This window comes from Loxodonta africana, chromosome 9 (genome assembly GCF_030014295.1).
Source record: "Loxodonta africana isolate mLoxAfr1 chromosome 9, mLoxAfr1.hap2, whole genome shotgun sequence".
In the NCBI taxonomy this organism is placed as follows: Eukaryota; Metazoa; Chordata; class Mammalia; order Proboscidea; family Elephantidae; genus Loxodonta; species Loxodonta africana.
The window spans coordinates 42,942,941-42,960,217 of NC_087350.1; the positions used below are offsets into that span (position 1 = coordinate 42,942,941).

A 17,277-nucleotide genomic window follows, 5' to 3' on the forward strand; every position below is an offset into this window, starting at 1 on the left:
TTTTTAAAAATCCAAACCGCGGGCTTCCTGCCGGAGAGCGGTGGCCGAAGACAGCGGGATCAGCACCGAGGATAGCGGCGGGTCCCGGGAGCGCTACCAGCTGGCGGGATGGAGCGCACCTGACGGCGTCAGCACCGCGGATAGCGGCAGCGCCGGCAGCCCGCGGCGCATGGTGTTCCACCTGGCCGGGAGGTTGTCTTTCCGCACGACCGCCGCTCCAGGGGCCCGTCAGCACCGTGGACAGCGCCGCTCGGCTCCTCTGCTGTAGCTCTCAGCCTGTTCGCCGCGCGCGCCTTCGCCTCCCCCCCTTCCTTTAAGAAACGAACTTGTGTCAATTTCACTTTGAGGCTGGGTTTTTTTTTGTTTGTTTGTTTCTTTTTTTTCGTTGTGTGTGTGTGTTTTTTTAAGGGGACTCGCCCACGTGTCCCCGGAGTGATGACGCTGATTGGCTCCAGCCGATTTTGGGGGTGATGTCACGGCTCCGCAAGCCGCTGCCCGATCCCCTTTCAGTTTGATTAAAAGAGACACTGAATTAATTACAGCACAGACCCAACTGTTTACCGGCGATTTCCACACGGTTTGCTTTCATTAGGCCGATGATGAAGCTCCTAATGAGGGTGATTAGCCGAGGGGGGTACGGGCTGGCGGGAAGGAGGCTGGAGCCCGGCTGCCGCTGTCGGTGGGTTGGGATGTGCGGTTTTATAAGTTTTCCCCGACCTTTTCTCACAATTATTCAAATTATTTGTCCGTGGGGCTGTCGTAGATCCTTTTTCTCCCTCCAACAACAGAAAGGGACTAAACTCTGGGAAGAAGGAAGTGTGTGTGTGTGTGAAAGCTTTTCCTGTTGGAAGGAAGAAAACAATTTATGTTGTTTTTAGGGCGCTTCCGTTGGGTTCTAGATGTTTCCTGTGTAAGACAATTTGCAACCCTCTCTTTCTGCTCTCTTTGGGCTATGTGGGCCTGGCGGGGATGGGAAACTTGGTGTCTGCCCCGGGAAGTGGCTGGAGCGATGGTTTCACCTGGGCTGGAGTGGAGAAGGCGGAAGATCGGAACCGAATGTCGAAGATGTGAGGGGGCCCTGAGAAATCCATGTAGCCCAAGGAAGCCAGTGCAGCGGGCAAAAAAGGCAGTAACCCCCTTCCCCAAGCCGATGGTCCCTGCCGCAGTGCGCGTCCATCCGGACGGGTGTTTTTGTATCCCTGAACGGGAACGCACAGAGCTTCTGCGTGTGAGAGCAGACGTCCTCGAAGGGCTTCTAATTCCCTGTGGAGCCAGAGCTCACTCGGGGATGTATTTTTAAGGCAACACTGGAAACATGGGCTTTTATTGTGAATAACGCCCCCCTCACCCTCCCCACCCCGCCACAGTGCTCTAGCTCCACTCCTTTGGGGGGTCAGCCTCTAATGCCAAGGTCCAGGCAAGCGGTCAGATAAAAAGCTTGTCCGGAGCCTGGGATATCTCCATACAGCTCCAGGGATAGCGACCCGGGTCAGTGGCCAAAGGGAGGAGGGTGCAGAGGATTCGCGCCCGCTGCGGGGCCGCCCAGCCCGGGGTGCGGCGCCTCACGCCTGGAGCCCAGGCCTTAGCAGCAGGGCCCGGGCACTCCTGCTCACCTCCGAGAGCCCCAGAAAATTACCCCAGACCGTGCCTGAGGCCGCAGCGGAGTAGTAAGGCCCTTGCATCACCCGAGCCAGAGGTCGGGCCGCGGAAGCCCTACGCTGCCGGGCGGAGCAGAAACTTTCGCCTCCCTCGGGCGAGGCTGGCGGTGGCCTCACGCCCAGCTCCCCGCGCTTTCCGCCTGCGCCGGCCGGCAGATTGGAAGCGGCTCCGCAGCCGGCCGAGCTGGGGGCGAAGACGGGCGGCTCCCCCGGGACGACTGGCCGGCTCGGCTGCAAGCTGTCGGGAAGGCGGGGGGGGGGGGGGCGCCGAGGGGCCCCGAGCGGAGAGGCTGCAAGCGGTGCTCTGGGCAGTGGGTGCCTCCCGCCGTGGGGCCGGCCCGGGCTGGTCTTTGGTTTTAGTTTGGTGGATGGAGAGAGGGCCATGAATCAAAAGCACTGCAGGCTGACCCGACTCGTCCAGGTCAGCCCCCAGCTTGGGCCTCGCGGCTGCTCTCAGTACCTCTGGAAGCCTCGCTCTGCTTGCTCACCACTGGTCCAGCCCACCCCTGTTTCCTGGGCTATCACCAGAGGAACATCTGCTCCCCGCAGCATCCTAAGTTGGGTCTACGGGACTCACCCCTCCCGGACCGCCCCTCGGTCAGAATCCGCTGGCCCGGCCAGGCCCCAAGAGCCTCTGTGTCCTCTGCCCAAGACGGTACCCGCCGGTGCAGCTGGCAGCGCTCGGACCTTTTTTGGTCTCGGGTATTAGGGTCTTGTTTGGATCCCTGACCCAGCAAAAACGAGGCCTCCGGTGGCGCGGGGCTGTGTGAGGTCAGGCCCAAGCCAGGCACATTGAAAGGTGTGGCCTCATACCCACTGCTGCCCTGGCCTGTTTGGGATGCTTCTTGGAGCCCAAGAATATTTAACGGTTGAATGGTATCATTAGCACTGACTTATCATCAGTCTACTAAAAAATATGCCATGCGATTTATCTCATTTGGAATTTATGCTAGGATTCATTCCTGTCTTACGGAATGTGACCACTGACATCCTTTTATTCCTGTTTTGGGGTTTTCCAGCTGCACCAGGGTGCCTTCTCCATTTTCCTCCATCACTTGGATGGTTCTTTGCATCTCACTGTTTACAGTGTGAGAGGTTTGTGCACACGCCTGGGCTCTTGTTTAGCGGGAAGGAGCCCAAGAAGTGACATTTTACTAGGCCTCCAGGTGATCCTGCAGGGTGATCCATCCAACCCTTGGAGGGAGAAGCCTGGGAGGAGGGGTGGAGTATCTGAGCTTTGAGGTCAAATTGAAGCTAAGTGTGAACCTTAGCAAGTTACTTAATCTCTCTGAGCCTCCATTTACACAGTGGGAGGCAGACCTCTCTCCCTAGCCCCAGCCCCTGCTCACCAGACCTGGTTGAGGGGGGTGACAAGGCACTTCCAGGGACCAGGAGCCTAGTGTCACTTGGTTTTAATCAAAGGCTCAGAATCATCACTCAAGTGTCCAAGTCCTCTGTTCTGGGCTCCCTTTTCAAGATCCTAACTCCTAGTTTCCCACTTATTCTTCTCCAGAGTTGCTCTTCTCTGTTGCTCCTCTCCAGGGGCAAAGGAGGCAAGGTGAATGAACAAGCCATCAGAAGGCCAGTGTTCTGCCCCTGCCTTCTGCTCTGGACAGGCCATCTCTTGCTGGGTGCAAAAGTGTTAACAATACCAGTCTGTTTGCATCAGAGGTTTATGAGAAGGGCAAGGGTAGGAGAGGCCTACAGACCGCGTTGAAGTGGCCTGGCTGTAGAATTCACATCCTTCTTCTCCATCTGGGGCTCTTGACTTGCCTTTGGTGTCAGGAATGGAACTCAGGGTGCCTGGGCCTCTGGCTGGACCATGGTTCTTACCAACTTCCTTCCTCCCAGTCCTCTACCTCCCAGTTTCACCTCCCTGTCCACTTAATACCACTCAGCATGAAGAAGGGATTGTTTTTGCTGGTTTTGCTCACCTGGCCCAGCAGGTAGAGCCACAAAGGAAGATCTGCTCAAAGCTTTTTGAGAAGCATCTTGAGGTCTTCTCTGCTCATATATGATTTGTGGCTTGAAAGTCCTAATTCAAGGTTTTGAGTAGTTGGGGCTGGGGCAGCATACTGGGGGGTGGAGAGGAGGGAAGGAAGATGGCTAAGGGCATGGATTCTAGAATATGGCAGACTTGAATTAGAATCCTGGCTCTAGTCCCAGCTGGGATTAGGGTGAGGCAAGTGAAATGAGCCAGGCAATGGAGGGTCAGATTCTGTCTTTATTTAAAATTTTGATATTTTGTTTCTCAAGGATTTAAATTTTTTTTTTAAATATTGTACTAAAATTTTTTTGTCTTGGTTACTGGATTTTTCACCTCACCCTAGTCCTGACCCTGCTCTATGACCCTGAACAAATCAATTGACCTTTCTGAATTGGTTTTTGTGAGAAATATTTATGTGTACTTGGCTTGGGTCCTGGACAATAGTAATTACTCTGTTCATAGAACAAATACTGCTACTAGTAATAGTCAGAGCTTGTTCTCTGGCTCAGCCCATACCTTCTCCCTTGGTAGGTTAGAGCCCTCATGCTTGTCTCTCCAGCACCCACTGGAGAAGTCAGTTCTTGCCTTTGTCCAGGGCCTTCCTACCAAAACCATTTTTAAGATGGAAGGGATGGGGAAGTTTTTGGACGGTATAGGCCTGTGTGCAAACATCTCTGTGCTCTGCCAACAGATGGGTTGGACAAGGATTTGGGCAATTTGTGGGCTTCAAGGTCATGCTGTTCTCCACCATTTGTGCCTAGTTCCAAACCCCATGGAGCTCCTGAAACAGAGAAGAGAGCATAGTCTTTCTATTCCTTCCTTCCTTTCTTTCTGGCATGCACTCTATTCTGTGCACCTACTAGATGCTGCTGGTGTAGTGGAGAACTCGGCAGAGCAGAGATCACAGAATGCAAAAGGGCCAGTCACTCTAAATCCCCTTCATAGACAATTTCCTGTTTATAATTGTTTGTGCATTCAGTTCTAGAAACCTGTATAAAAAGCCAACCTAGTTTTTTTTTTTTTTAATAATTATTTCAAGCATCAGGGAGTTTCTCAAGTAAAAAGAAGTGCACTCAAAAGAATGTTTTGGTTCATAAAGGGTAAAATACAAGAGAAAGTACTCGACTGGAAACACAGACTTGCCTGGTTGCAATGCAGGCCCCCCTTGGCACCTAAGCTGGTAGTCTGCTTACTGCCACAGAGAGCGGCCTTCTCTTCTCCTCTGCCTCTGTTGTTTCCAAGCCAGCACCAGTTGGGGCTCAGGGATGGGTGAACCAGTAAGTCAAACCTTCTCTGTCTGGATCCAGAGACCTCCCCACAACTGGAACTGGATCTGTGGTCTATGAGCTGTGCTTCCTTTTCAGGTTTCTGGGAGCTCCATGCTGGGCAGGTGGTCGACATGGCTGTTGGCTCATTGCTACCATTGCTAGTAAAAATCCTTCACAACATTCAGACTCCATAACCTCCTCTTCTTTCTTCTAGTCAGGAATATGAATAATTATTTGGTTATATCACATAGAGAGATAGAGAGAGAATGAGAAAGAATATGAGATTTGAGTTCAAGTTAAAAACTGGAACTAGAGTGGAATCAGTTGGGGGACTATCCAGGAGGTCCAGCCGAGGCCTCCTTTTGCTGCTAAGTTAACTCTACAACCCTCTACCTTCACCTGATGAGACCTGATGATCTCTCAAGCCCTTTTCAGCTTTATGAGCCCTGTTTCCATAGGCTGTATCCCAACAACCTTTCATCCCAGGCCTGCATTTGCTGCCCCTCCTGCCAAGCCCACATCAGCATTGGTGCTGCCTCCTTCCCACCTCTAAAAGCCTTCAGAGGATCTCAGCCAGAGCAGGTGAGGGTCCAGACCAGCCACCTTTCCTATAGCTTGTGAAGGCAGTACATGCAGGCCTCTTTGGTTAGTTAAATATCCTGCAAGGTGTTGCCAAGAAATCCAACCAGGAGAGAGAGTGTTCTCAAATACCAACCAGTGGAAAAATTAACAAAAATAGGGGCCCATCTGATGACGACCATCCTCACATGGCATTTGTTGATATGATTAGGAGAAGGTGGGATGGAAAGCTAAGGTCTCCTCATTTCCCCTCATACTTGAATTAAGAAGCAGTTTGGGGGGCAGGCTCTGGAACACTCAGTGGACCCATCACTGAACGGGGGCCGAGACCCCTGGTCTGGTCTGCTCTCGGCCTGGCTTACTGAGGGGACGCAGGCCCCTTGGACATCTATTTTCCATCTGTGTAGCTGGGGGAATGGTTGTGGGAGGAGGTCAGCAGGATGAACCCCAAAGTCTTTCCAGGCTGGAACCTTTTGGGATCCTCTTTTTTTCTTGGGTCATGAAGGGCAGGCAGAAAGACCTCAGTTAGTGCTGGGCCCAGCCAGGGTGAGTGTGAGTGAGGGCAGGGGCTAGGCTGATGTGACAGGATACCCAAGAAGGTGGAATGAGACCCGGCTTTTGTGCAGGCACAAATAATTAATGAGGAAGGAAGAACTAAGCTGAAGACAGTGAGGGAAGATGGGGGCCAGGAACTTCCTGGGCCTCAGACTTACCAGTGGGTGGCAGTATAGGACAAGGAGCTGAGAAACACTCCGCTAGCACAGTGCAGGCCTGAGCAGGAGTACCAAGAGGCGCTGGACTCCAGGAGAGGATTCTAGGGCGGTGCTTCCAGGGCCTCTGGTCCACCTCTAGCAAAACCCATCAGTAGGCAGCCTGCCCATTCTCAGGGCAAGAAGCAATTGGATAAACAAAAGCAATTTTCCTGTAACTTTTTCTGGCTGAGCCCATATGTTCTCCCGTAGCCCAGAACTTGGAAAAGCAGCTGTGGTGGGGCCATTCACCTGTGGGCGTCTCTCTTTGCCATGACAGAGCTTGTCCCTCCCTTTGGTAGATACAGCCCAATCTCTGGTCCTTCAGGGCACTCTTCTGCCTCCTTCAAAACATTGGGCTTGGTTCGAAATGATCTTCACATTTTTCCAACATCTGGACACAAAGACGTTTGCTTCTTTGAAAATTCAATTAATAGTCACTCATTCTATCACGTCTTTATCCCTGTTACACATAAGGGTTCTGGCTGCCCCCTTTCAACATCCTTTATTCATAGTGAAAAGTAATAATTCACTTTTATCTATTGCTTAATAGTACCAGACCCTGTGCTAATCTCCCTATACACATTCTTTAAGATAATCAGTATTTACTTTAGTCTGAGGAAAATTTCTGTGATGTGTTGGAGTCCTTGTCATACAGATGAGGCACAGAGAAGGTAGGAAACTGCTTGAGGTCCCACAGAAGTTACCTGGAGGGTCTGGGTTTCATGTTCTTAACCACAGTGGGGATGGTATTGTCTGCAGCTGCACTGGCCTAGAAGCCAGGCTCCGGGCTGCCCCCTGCTCCCCCGCCAGTCTGATCCTGCTCTCTGTGGGTCTGAAGGCTCCAGAGTGGTTTTAGCCAACATGAGTGGGGATGTGGCTTCTATTGGGTTCATGTGGTAGGAGGGGTATTTTCAGGGTACGGTCCTATCAAGGCCCTGGTTAAGCCAGGTTTAGGAGGGGGTTGGTGTGTGGCATTTCTATGGAATTGGCTTCTAATGAGCAGCAGTGTGCGGGTGGAATGGGGTCTAATTAAGAAACTCAGTCAAATATGTAATGTGGCAATGGTTCCACCCCTTGGGTAATTGTAAGACTCAGGGTCCCTGACCAGGCTGCTCGCCATTCCCTGCCTGGAGGTGCCCTGTAGGTTCATTCTACAGTTGTGACTCAGCATCACCATGGGATGTGGTGATGAACAAGACCTCTTCAGTCCCTGACCTCAAGGAGTATCCCTTCTAGAGGGGGAGATAGGCCGTCGACTTTATGATAGGGGTCATTGATTTGCAGATCATAAGACAGGCTGATATGAATTTAACTGGTGAACATACTTGGCCGCTAATCAAAAGGTTAGTGGTTTGAGTCCACCCAGAGGTGCCACAGAAGAAAGGCCTGACAATCTACTTTTGAAAATTCTGCCATTGAAAACCCTGTGGAGCAGTTCTACTTTGACACACATGGGATTGCCATGAGCCCGAATTGTCTTGATGGTAACTGGTACTGGTACTATTTCAGGGAAGGGCTTTTGAGTAGGAGACTTGACTTTTTTATTTATTCATTTTACTTTAGATGAAGGTTTACAGAACGAACAAGTTTCCCATTAAACGGGATACATACTATTTTTTGACACTGGTTAACAACCCACGACCTTGGTTCACTATTACCAGCTTTCCTCTCCCCTTCTGCCCTTTAGTCCTTGCCCCTGGGCTGGTGTGCCCCTTTAGTCTTGTTTTGTTTTATGGGCCTGTCTAATCTTTGAATGAAGGGTGAACCTCAGTAGTGACTTCATAACTGGGCTAAAAGGGTGTCCGGGGGCCATATCTTGGGGTTTCTCCAGTCTCTGTCAGGCCAGTAAGTCTGGTCTTTTTGTGTGTGTGTGTGAGTTAGAATTTTATTCTACATTTTTCTTCAGCTCTGTCCAAGACTGTCTATTGTGATCCCTGTCAGAGCAGTCTGTGGTGGTAGCTGGGCACCATCTAATTGTACTGGATTCAGACTGCTGGAGGCCATGGTAGTTGTGGTCCATTAGTCCTTTGGTTTTCTTCACTCTCCCTTGCTCCTGAAGGGGTGAGACCAGTGGAGTATCTTAGATGGCTGCTCACAGGCTTTTAAGACCCCAGACGCTACTCACCAAAGAAGAAGGTAGAACATTTTCTTTATGAACTATGTTATGCCAATAGAGAGAGATGTTCCCTGAGGCCATGGTCCCCACAGACCCCATCCCGGCAATTTGGAGGAGACTTGACTTTTGAGCGAAGGTCTGAATGACGTCAGCTATAGGTTTTTTGTAGATGTCATTTATCAAGTTGAGGAAGTGCCCCTCCATTCTAGTTTACTGAGAGATTTTTATCATGTTGGACTTTGCCAAGTGCTTTTTCTGCATCTATTGATGTGCTCATATGATTTGTCTTCTTTAGCCTATTGGTGTGATGAATTATATTAGTTGATTTGTAATGTCGAACAAGCCTTGCATACTGTGGATAAATTCCACTTGGTTGTGGCGTATAATTCTTTTTTTCATACATTGTTAGATTCACTTTGTGAGGTCTGAATGACAAGAAGGGGCAGGCATGTGACCATCTAGGGCCAAAGTGTTCTAGGCAGAGGGAGAAATAAGCACAAAGTCTAAGGCAGGAATGAATGTGCTGTGGCCAGAGGAGAGTGATGAAAGGGGCAAGAGATTCGAGATGAAGCCAGAGGGATGGCCCTTGGCTACCCCCTAGGGTTGTACTGGCCCTGGTCAGAGTGTAGACTTGACTCTAAGAACAACAGGAGCCGCTGTAGTGTCAAGTGGCTGCCTTACCTGTGGAGGATGGATAGCAAGGGAAGCAAGAATGAAACAGGGAGATAGGTTAGGAATCTACTGCCTTTATCTACACAGGGGATGAGAGGCTGGGACTTCCCGTTGTGGGAGTGGAGATGAGGACAAGTGGATGTATCCAAGATATGTTTTTTGGAGGTAAAGTTGATAGGCTTGCTGATGGGTTAGGTGTGAGAGGTGAAGGAAAGAGAGTAATGAAGGTTTTTGGCTTCAGCCGCTGGGTTGATGGTTGGTCTCATTTATGAGATGGGAAAAACGAGGCAGAAGCAAGTTTAGGGGAAGAAGAATCAAGTGTTCTGTCTTGTCTGGGAGATGAGCATCAGATATCCAAGCGGTGGTGCCAAGTGGCCAGTTGGAAAAAAGAACTTCCAGGCAGTTCTCAGGGCTGGAGACCAACATTTGGGAATCCTCAGAGCAGAAATGGTATTTAAAGACTGGAGAATTTGTCTGACTCAGTAAAGGCACTGTTGGGATATCTCAGAGGAGGGTAGTCGACCTTGAAGAGCCTTTGCATGGTAATGCTCTCATCTAAAGAGTCTGTGGTTTTTTTCCCTCCCTAGTTTTACTGGTTTTCAAATAAAAGCACAAGAGGAGAATGACAAACAGCATCTTTAATTTAAAAAATCGATCAGGAGAGAACCGGTGAGGAGAAGCCAAAGAACACACAGAAAGATTGAGTTAAGAGGTGCCCAGGAGCTTGGCTGAGAAGTTCTCCAGCCTGTATACCTTCAGCCCACTGCTCACCCTGGCACCGAGGGGGTGGAGGCAGGCCCGAGGAATAATGCCTAATAATGCCACGGTGAGACACCAGGCATCTCAAAAACAGCAATGAAAACTCAGATTTGGAATATAAAACCAAGGCTTTCAAAGCATGTCACTGTTGCAGATACAGTTTGTTCTTAACTCTTAATGGGCAGAGCTGTGGAATTGATCCCTTGGCCTGGGGTCTAAAAAACTGTCTAGTAATTTGAGTTTGTCTTGTCCAGCGAGGGTGTGAGAAGAGATGCAGGATGAGGAGGGTGGTCCCCAGATAGATAGAAGAGTAGGACACTAGGGCGCAGGTAAGACTAGTATTGGCTGGCCTAAAAAGAGAGGGATCTACCAAAAATAATTAAACGAAGACCTGAATCTGTGGTCCTTGCAGAAGCAGAACCCCCCAAAAATGGGGGGTGGTATCCTATGTGACTTGGGGTAAGAAAGGTGAGTCCTGCAGGGAATTTCCTACTGCATCAAGAAGGCTTCTTATGGAAGGCGAGGGGCTAGGGGTGGGTGTAGTTGCCCATCCTCAGGGCCCCTTGGCGCACGGCATACTCTTCCCGGTGGGCTTTGAATGCTCTCTGGCGATCAGCTTCAGTGGGGAACGTGTCAAGCTGGGGGCCGACCTGCGGACAGAAAGGAAGCGCAGGCCAGTGAGAGTGAGTCTGCTGTGGAGGCAGCTCTGGACGCTCCCCTTTACCCCTTGCCTGCCCCTTACTTCAATCTTGGAGTAATAATAAAGATTGCTGTTACGTATTGGGAGCCTCCTAGGTGCCATCTAATTAGTTGTAAGATGCTAACGATGTAGGTATTTTGACCTTCGTTTCCCTGGGGCTATGAAAGATGAGGTACCTCCTCATCCCAGAGTCACACAAGCTAGTGGCCACACCAGGCCCTGACTTCCTACCCAGCTCATTTCACCCACAGTGTCTCCTTCAGACTGTGGCCCAGAGCCCAGAACTGGCTCACCTGGCCTCATGTCGGCCCATGCTGACTCCTTGTTTTCCATTTCACTTTCCTTCCACTTTCATAACCTCTCGTCTATTCCTTTCACACCCCTTTACTCCTCACTTCCACTCCCTGCAGGACAGGTTTAGTTGGACTGGAGTTTGGATCCTAGCTCTGCAGCTTATGACTGTGGGCTTTGGGGCAAGTCCCTTCATCTTTCTGAGCTTCCGTTGTGGTGTTGTTAGCTGCCATTGAGTTGGCCCCCGACTCATGACAACCTAGTACACAATAGGATCGGACGATTGTGATCCATAGAGGTTCCACTGGCTGATTTTTGGAATTACATCACACAAGGTCTTTCTTCCTAGTCTGTCTCAGTCTGGAGGCTGGGCTGAAATCTGTTCAGGGTGATAGCAACTCGCAAGCCTCCACTGACAGGTGGCAGTGGCTGCACATGAGGTGCATTGGCTGGAATTGAACCTGAGTCTCCCGCACGGAAGGCAAAAACTATATCACTGACCCACCACTTCTGTTACCTACCCTATGATTTGTTGAGAGAACTCCAGATACTGCATATAAATAGTGCAGCACAGTTAGCTCTCAGTTACTGGCCTGTTATTATTGTAATTATCCTTTCTTTTCTACCCCTTTTCTAATTCTTTTTCTTTTAACCTTTTTATATACATTAGCGAGCACCACGTTTGTCCTGTTTTTAATTTTTTTATTTAATTTTATATGTTTTTAAATTGTGGCAAAATATATATAACATAAAATTTACTCTTTTAACCACTTTAAAGTGTACTATTCGGTGGCATTTAGTAGCTTCACAAAGTTGTGTAGCCATCACCACTGTCTAGTTCCAAAACTTTTTCATCATTCCCAATGGAAACCCTGGGCCCGTTAAGCAGCCACTCCCCTTTTCCCACCTCTGCCCTGCCCCTGAGAAGCACTAGTCTACTTTTTGTCTCTTTGGATTTCCCGATTCCAGACTTTTCATTTAAGTGGGATCATACAATATTTGTCTTTTTGTGTCTTGCTTCTTTGACTCAGATTAGTGTTTCTGAAGTTCATCCGTGTCATAGCATGTATCAGTACCTAGTTCCTTTTTATGGCTGAATAGTATTCCATTATATGTATATACCGCATTTTGTTTATCCATTTATCTGTTGATGGACTTTTGGGTTGTTTCTATATTTTGGCTATTATGAATAATACTGCTATGAACATTTGTGTATAAGTTTCTGTGTGGACATAATGGTTTCATTTCTCTTGGGTATATAGCGAGGAGTAAAATTGCTGGGTCATATGGTGTCATGGATTGAATAGTGTCCCCCAAAATATGTGTCAACTTGGCTAGGCCATGATTTCCAGTATTATGTGGTTGTCCTCCATTGTGTGATCTGATGTAATTTTTCTCTGTGTTGTAAACTCTAATAGCTCCTTGTGGTTAACGAGGCAAGATTAGGCTATTCTAAAGAGGATTAGGGTGGGATGCAACAACCTTAATCAGGTCACAGCCCTGATTCGACATAAGGGGAGCTTCCCTGGGGTGTGGCCTGTATCACCTTTAATCTTACAAAAGATAAAAGGAGAGAGAAGCAAGCAGAGAGATAGGGACCTCAAAACCATCAAGCAAGAAGATCCAGGAGCAGATCACGTCCTCTGGACCCAGGGTCCCTGTGCTGAGAAGCTCCTACACCAGGGGAAGATTGATGACAAGGACCTTCCCCCAGAGCTTACAGAGTGAGAGAGTCTTCACCTGGAGCTGGCACCCTAAATTTGGACATCTAGCCTCCTAAACTGTGAGAGAATAATTTCTGTTTGTAAAAGCCATCTACTTGCGGTATTTCTGTTATAGCAGCACTAGATAACTAAGACATGTGGTAACCCTGTGTTACATTTCTGAGGATACATTTGTCTTTTAAGAGTGGGCGTGCCTAGAACAGTGTCTATAACTGGCCCCTGCTTTTACTTGCAACAGCATCCTGAAAGCCTTGTCTAAAGAAAACCCTTGTGAGGGCTCATCTGTTCTATGTCAGGGGTGAAAGCTGCCCCAGGGACAGCTGAAAAGGAAAGAAGTGAGAATAAGTGTTTCTGAGCACCCTGATCTGAGTTGGGGTGAGCCATGAAAGGGCGGTAGTCGAGAGGGGGGCTGCCCAGGTATCCCCGTGTCCCAGAGTTCCTTATCCTTACCAGCCCATTTCCAGAGAAGAGATATGCATAATAAATAGCACCTGACAGCAAGCTGCAGCCACTATGGACTAGAACCCAATAGCCAGTGCCCGTCCTTAAAATGCTGCTTTTTCATGACCAAACACCCCAACAAGCCACGCTGTCCCAGTGGCTGTCAACGCTCCTTCATTGGGAAGATAACCCGACTCCTCTCCAGCCAGCTGTGGGTGGGGGGCACCCCATAGGAATCAAGTGACTGACAATAGAACCAGAGCCAGGGTTCAAGAAAGCACCTCCTTGCCTCGTCGGAAGGAAACATGTGAGGAAGGCGGATCCAAGGAGTGGTGGTTTCAGTTAAAATTTTATGCAATCAATGTTTCAGACTGCCCTTCCTTCCCAGAGAATGGTAATCGGTGAAAACCCCTCCTGTCTCCTGGTATCCACCTTGTCCATTCTGTCCACCTCCAAGTGTGAGAAAATCTGACTCGTTAACTTAACGCAACATCCCGGCAAAATGGTGTTTTCCCCTTTAGAATAACCCGAGAGGCACGGGGCTGAAAGGGTCTCGGTTCACGTGTTTATTTATGCATCATTGATTCATTCATCATTCATTCATTTATGCAACATATTCATTGATCACCATTCTTTGCTAGGCGCTAGGGATACAGTGGTAAACAAGAGAGAGCTGGGCCCTATTCTCATGGCACTTTTAATCCAGAGGGAGAACACACACGGAACAATAATACCAAGTTATTTCATTACGAGTGACAGAGTAAAGATGAGGGGTGTGAATGAGAACAAAGAGCAATGGGTGAAACTTTGCTAGAGTCAGGGGCAGCCTCCTGAGGAAGAGACAGTTCATAGGAGGCTTGTGGGATGGGCATGGCTTTCCCAGGTAAAGGGAACAGCATGCACTGACCCCGGGGCCCTCTAGAGCTCAAGTTCATGAGGGGACGAGGTGACCTGAGGTGAGACTGGAGGGTCAGCAGGGCAGGTTCCCTCTGGATTTGGCAGGAAACACCAAAGGATAAAGCAGGACCCGTGCCCTGGGACCCCCACGAGCCTCTTGTCAAGAATTCAGGCCTGAGTTGCCCACCCGAGGGTGGTCTGCTTAGCCCCCAATCCTGTAGGCAGCCTTGAGGTGACAAAAGGTGAGAAAGGAGAAAAATGGGGAGAGGATAAAATGTTGAAAGGAAACGGAGGGATAACAAGGAGAAATTGAATAGAAATGTCTCTGTGCTTGGTGGGGGCCAGGGGTGGGGTCCCTCCTCCATCCCTACCCAGGGGAAATTAATGAACCTTAACCAGGGCTCTGCAGCCCGGCTGTGGGTTCTTCAAGGCAGAGAACTAGGATAATGTCTCTACTGAGGCCAGTTACGGAGCTGATGCAGCTCCGGGCCCCTCCAGGCTTGTCATCTGGCCTGTGTCCGCCTCCTTGCCCCAAGACAACATCAGGCTACCTCCAAATCCAAAGTCTGGGTCATTGCTTTGGGTCACTGTGACCTATACAGGCTGCAGACCTCAGGCCCAAGAAGCTGTGCTCACTCATTGTCAGGGGACATGAGAGCCCAGCAGAAACCAGCTTGGACTGTGGTCCCCATTTTACAGACAAGGAAACTGTGCCCCAGAGCTGGGTTTGGTTCAAGGTTTGCCCCACAGGGCAGAGAAGCTCTGACTTAGCCCCCAACCTTTAGGCTCTAAGTTCTGGATTCTCTCTAGAACATTGCACTGCAGCTGTGGCTCATGCTATGTCTGGGGTGCTTCCTGCATTCACCCACTGAGGTGAAATCAAAGAGGCGGGGGGGAGGGGCAGAAGCTCATGAAACCAGTTGCCGTTGAGACAGAACTGACTCAGGGCAACTCCATATGTGTCAGAGTAAAGCTGTGCTCCATCGGGTTCTCAATGGCTGATTTTTCAGAATTAAATAGACGGGGCTTTCTTCCAAGGAGCCTCTGCGGGGACACGAACCTCCAACTTCTCAGTTAACAGCTGAGCGCATTAACCATTCACACCACCCAGTGGCTCCAGAAGCTTATCAGAAAACCGTAAAAATCAAATGGTGATGAGTAGATGTAGTTAGTTATTTCAGGATACAAAAACATGTCCTTTAGTCTCTGGGGGATATGGACCCTTTGGAGACTCTGTGGAAAACCCAAAAACCCACATATTTTTACATATAAAACAGTACAGGCAGTCTCAGAGGTTTTGTAGACATTTGCATGTCCCTGTTTTGAGTATGCATAAGAATTTCCCCCAGGGCTCTTGTAAACCGTCAGGGTTTACCCAAAGCTGAGTCCACCAGGGCAGGGTCAAGGCTGCACGTTCTTAGCACAGTCACCTAACACCCACCCAGACCAAGGATTTCCAGGGAATGCACTCCAGGGCTAAATACCTGGTGCTCACTCATTCTGATCAGTCAAACCATGATCTTGTTCTCAGTTCAGCCTCCAGGTTTAGGAAAATTCCCCAACGGTTCACAAAAGTTATTGAAAAAAATGAAGGCCCTATCCATGGTGCAGGAAGAAAGTAGCCAGTAAACAAAGGCTTCTAGGCTACACCTTTGTGTCCCCTCTGGCAAGCGACGGCTGGATTTTTATACTGTGACACAATTTTCCTGATACCTGCAGTTCCCCAAAGACAGCTAGAGAAACTCAGCAAAGTTGGCCATATCAGGGTCCCAGGACCTCATGGACACCCCAGCAGATTCAGATCCCCAGCCAGGCTCTGACTTAAGCATTCAGATTGGTAATAGTTCTGTCCCTGGTGGCCCATCACCAATGGTTCTTAACAGGGAAGTGCAGCTCTGGGTTCTCTGCCATCTCCTCACATCCCTCCCTGGCCCCCAAGCCATCCCTGGCCTGTTCAGCATCCAGGAATAGGGGGTAGTGCTGATGGTGGAGGTACTGATGGTGGGTGGTACTATGGTGGGGTGGTGCTGAGGGCAGGTGGTACCTATGGCGGGTGGTGTTGATAGTGGGAATCTTGTCAGCACTTGCTCTCATCTTATTTCCTGAGGAGGCAGCAGGAAGAGTGAGCCCCTAAGGAGCTGCTCAGCTTAGAGGTAATGAGGTTAAAACCAGCACATGGACAAAAGTGAACCCCAATTAGAGATATTCTTTTTTGCAATCTCCATTTATTTAGACAGTTCAGTGAGGAAAAACACTAATTTGTTCATCTAAAAAATATTTATTAAGCACCTACTATGTGACAGGGGATACAGGCAAACGTCCCTTGTACTTTGGAATTCCAAGCTCTGTTTTTCCCCATGGTTTCCTGTAGAAGAGTTTGGGCAGGGGAGGGTTGCCCCAGGAACTGAGCACTACTGTGTTCCCAGCAATGCCAGGGAGGCAGAAGGCACGTAGCCTGTGTTCTCTGATGTTGATGAATTCCTGTTCCAACTGGAATCTCCTGGAGTTAAGTGATCCAATACGGTGGAGCTTAAGGAAGTATCAGCCCAGGAGATCTGCCAGACAAGGACTACAGCTGTCCTGCTCCCTGACGGAACCCTTGGGGCCAGGGGGTGTTTAAACAAAGTTGGATGGGTGAACAAACAAGTCAAGAATGAAGGAAGGAAAGAAGGAAGTGGTGGAACTCACCTGGCCTCAGGTAGTCAGAGAAGGCCTCTCTCTCTGGTCAGGTGGGACGTGAATCTGGCCTGGAAGGATTGGGATGAGGGCGGTGGGTTGAACGTTACAGGGGGAGAGAACAGTGTCAGAGGGGAGGAAGGGGCATGTTGAGTGTGGATATAAAGACCAAAGGAGATGCTTTGTGGCTGGATCCTGTGGGCATTCCTGAAAGCTGATTCACCTGAAAGCTTACACCCCATGGATCTTTAGAAAGAGAGGGGAATTTGGGCCTATTCTGAACCACTGATATTCCCACTTGATATCCCTAACCAGAAAATGGAAGTCCAAGTAGCAGGGGGACCCTCTGCAAAATTTTCCCTGGAATCTTCAGCCCCTGTTGTCAAGGCAATATTATAATAAAATCAGACCTGCCATTTGCCAGCAGCTCTGCATTATTTCCCACAAGCCTCAAAACGTCCCCATAAGGAAAGTGCCATCATTGTTTCCATTTGACAGATGTGGAAATAGAGGCTCAACAAGTTCAGTCCCTTGCCCAAGGTTGCAGAGGTTGAAACCCAGGGCTCTGGGCCCAGAGCTTTAATCTCCATGCAACATCGTCCTTTGATAAATGCTTGTGAAATGAGTCGAGTGCAAGTCCCTGCTGGGAGAGTTGTGGTCCCTGATCCTCCTAAAACAGCAGCTCAGGCAGAGATGAGGGTCCTAATTAGGAGTCAGCCTCCTTCCCCTGTGTTGTCACGATCCCATGGACCGCTGG

General features: G+C 49.4%; 1 protein-coding gene across 1 annotated transcript in view; it reads right to left on the reverse strand.

Moving 5' to 3' along the window:
* Window positions 1-10,047: 10,047 nt before the first annotated feature.
* CFAP77 (cilia and flagella associated protein 77) overlaps window positions 10,048-17,277 on the reverse strand; it is a 169,251-nt gene continuing 162,021 nt past the window's right edge. Inside the window, exon 6 of the mRNA XM_010587547.3 lies at window positions 10,048-10,441. Within this exon, the coding sequence (XP_010585849.2) occupies window positions 10,319-10,441 (123 nt within the window). The 3' untranslated portion in view covers window positions 10,048-10,318. The remainder of the gene's footprint in view (window positions 10,442-17,277) is intronic.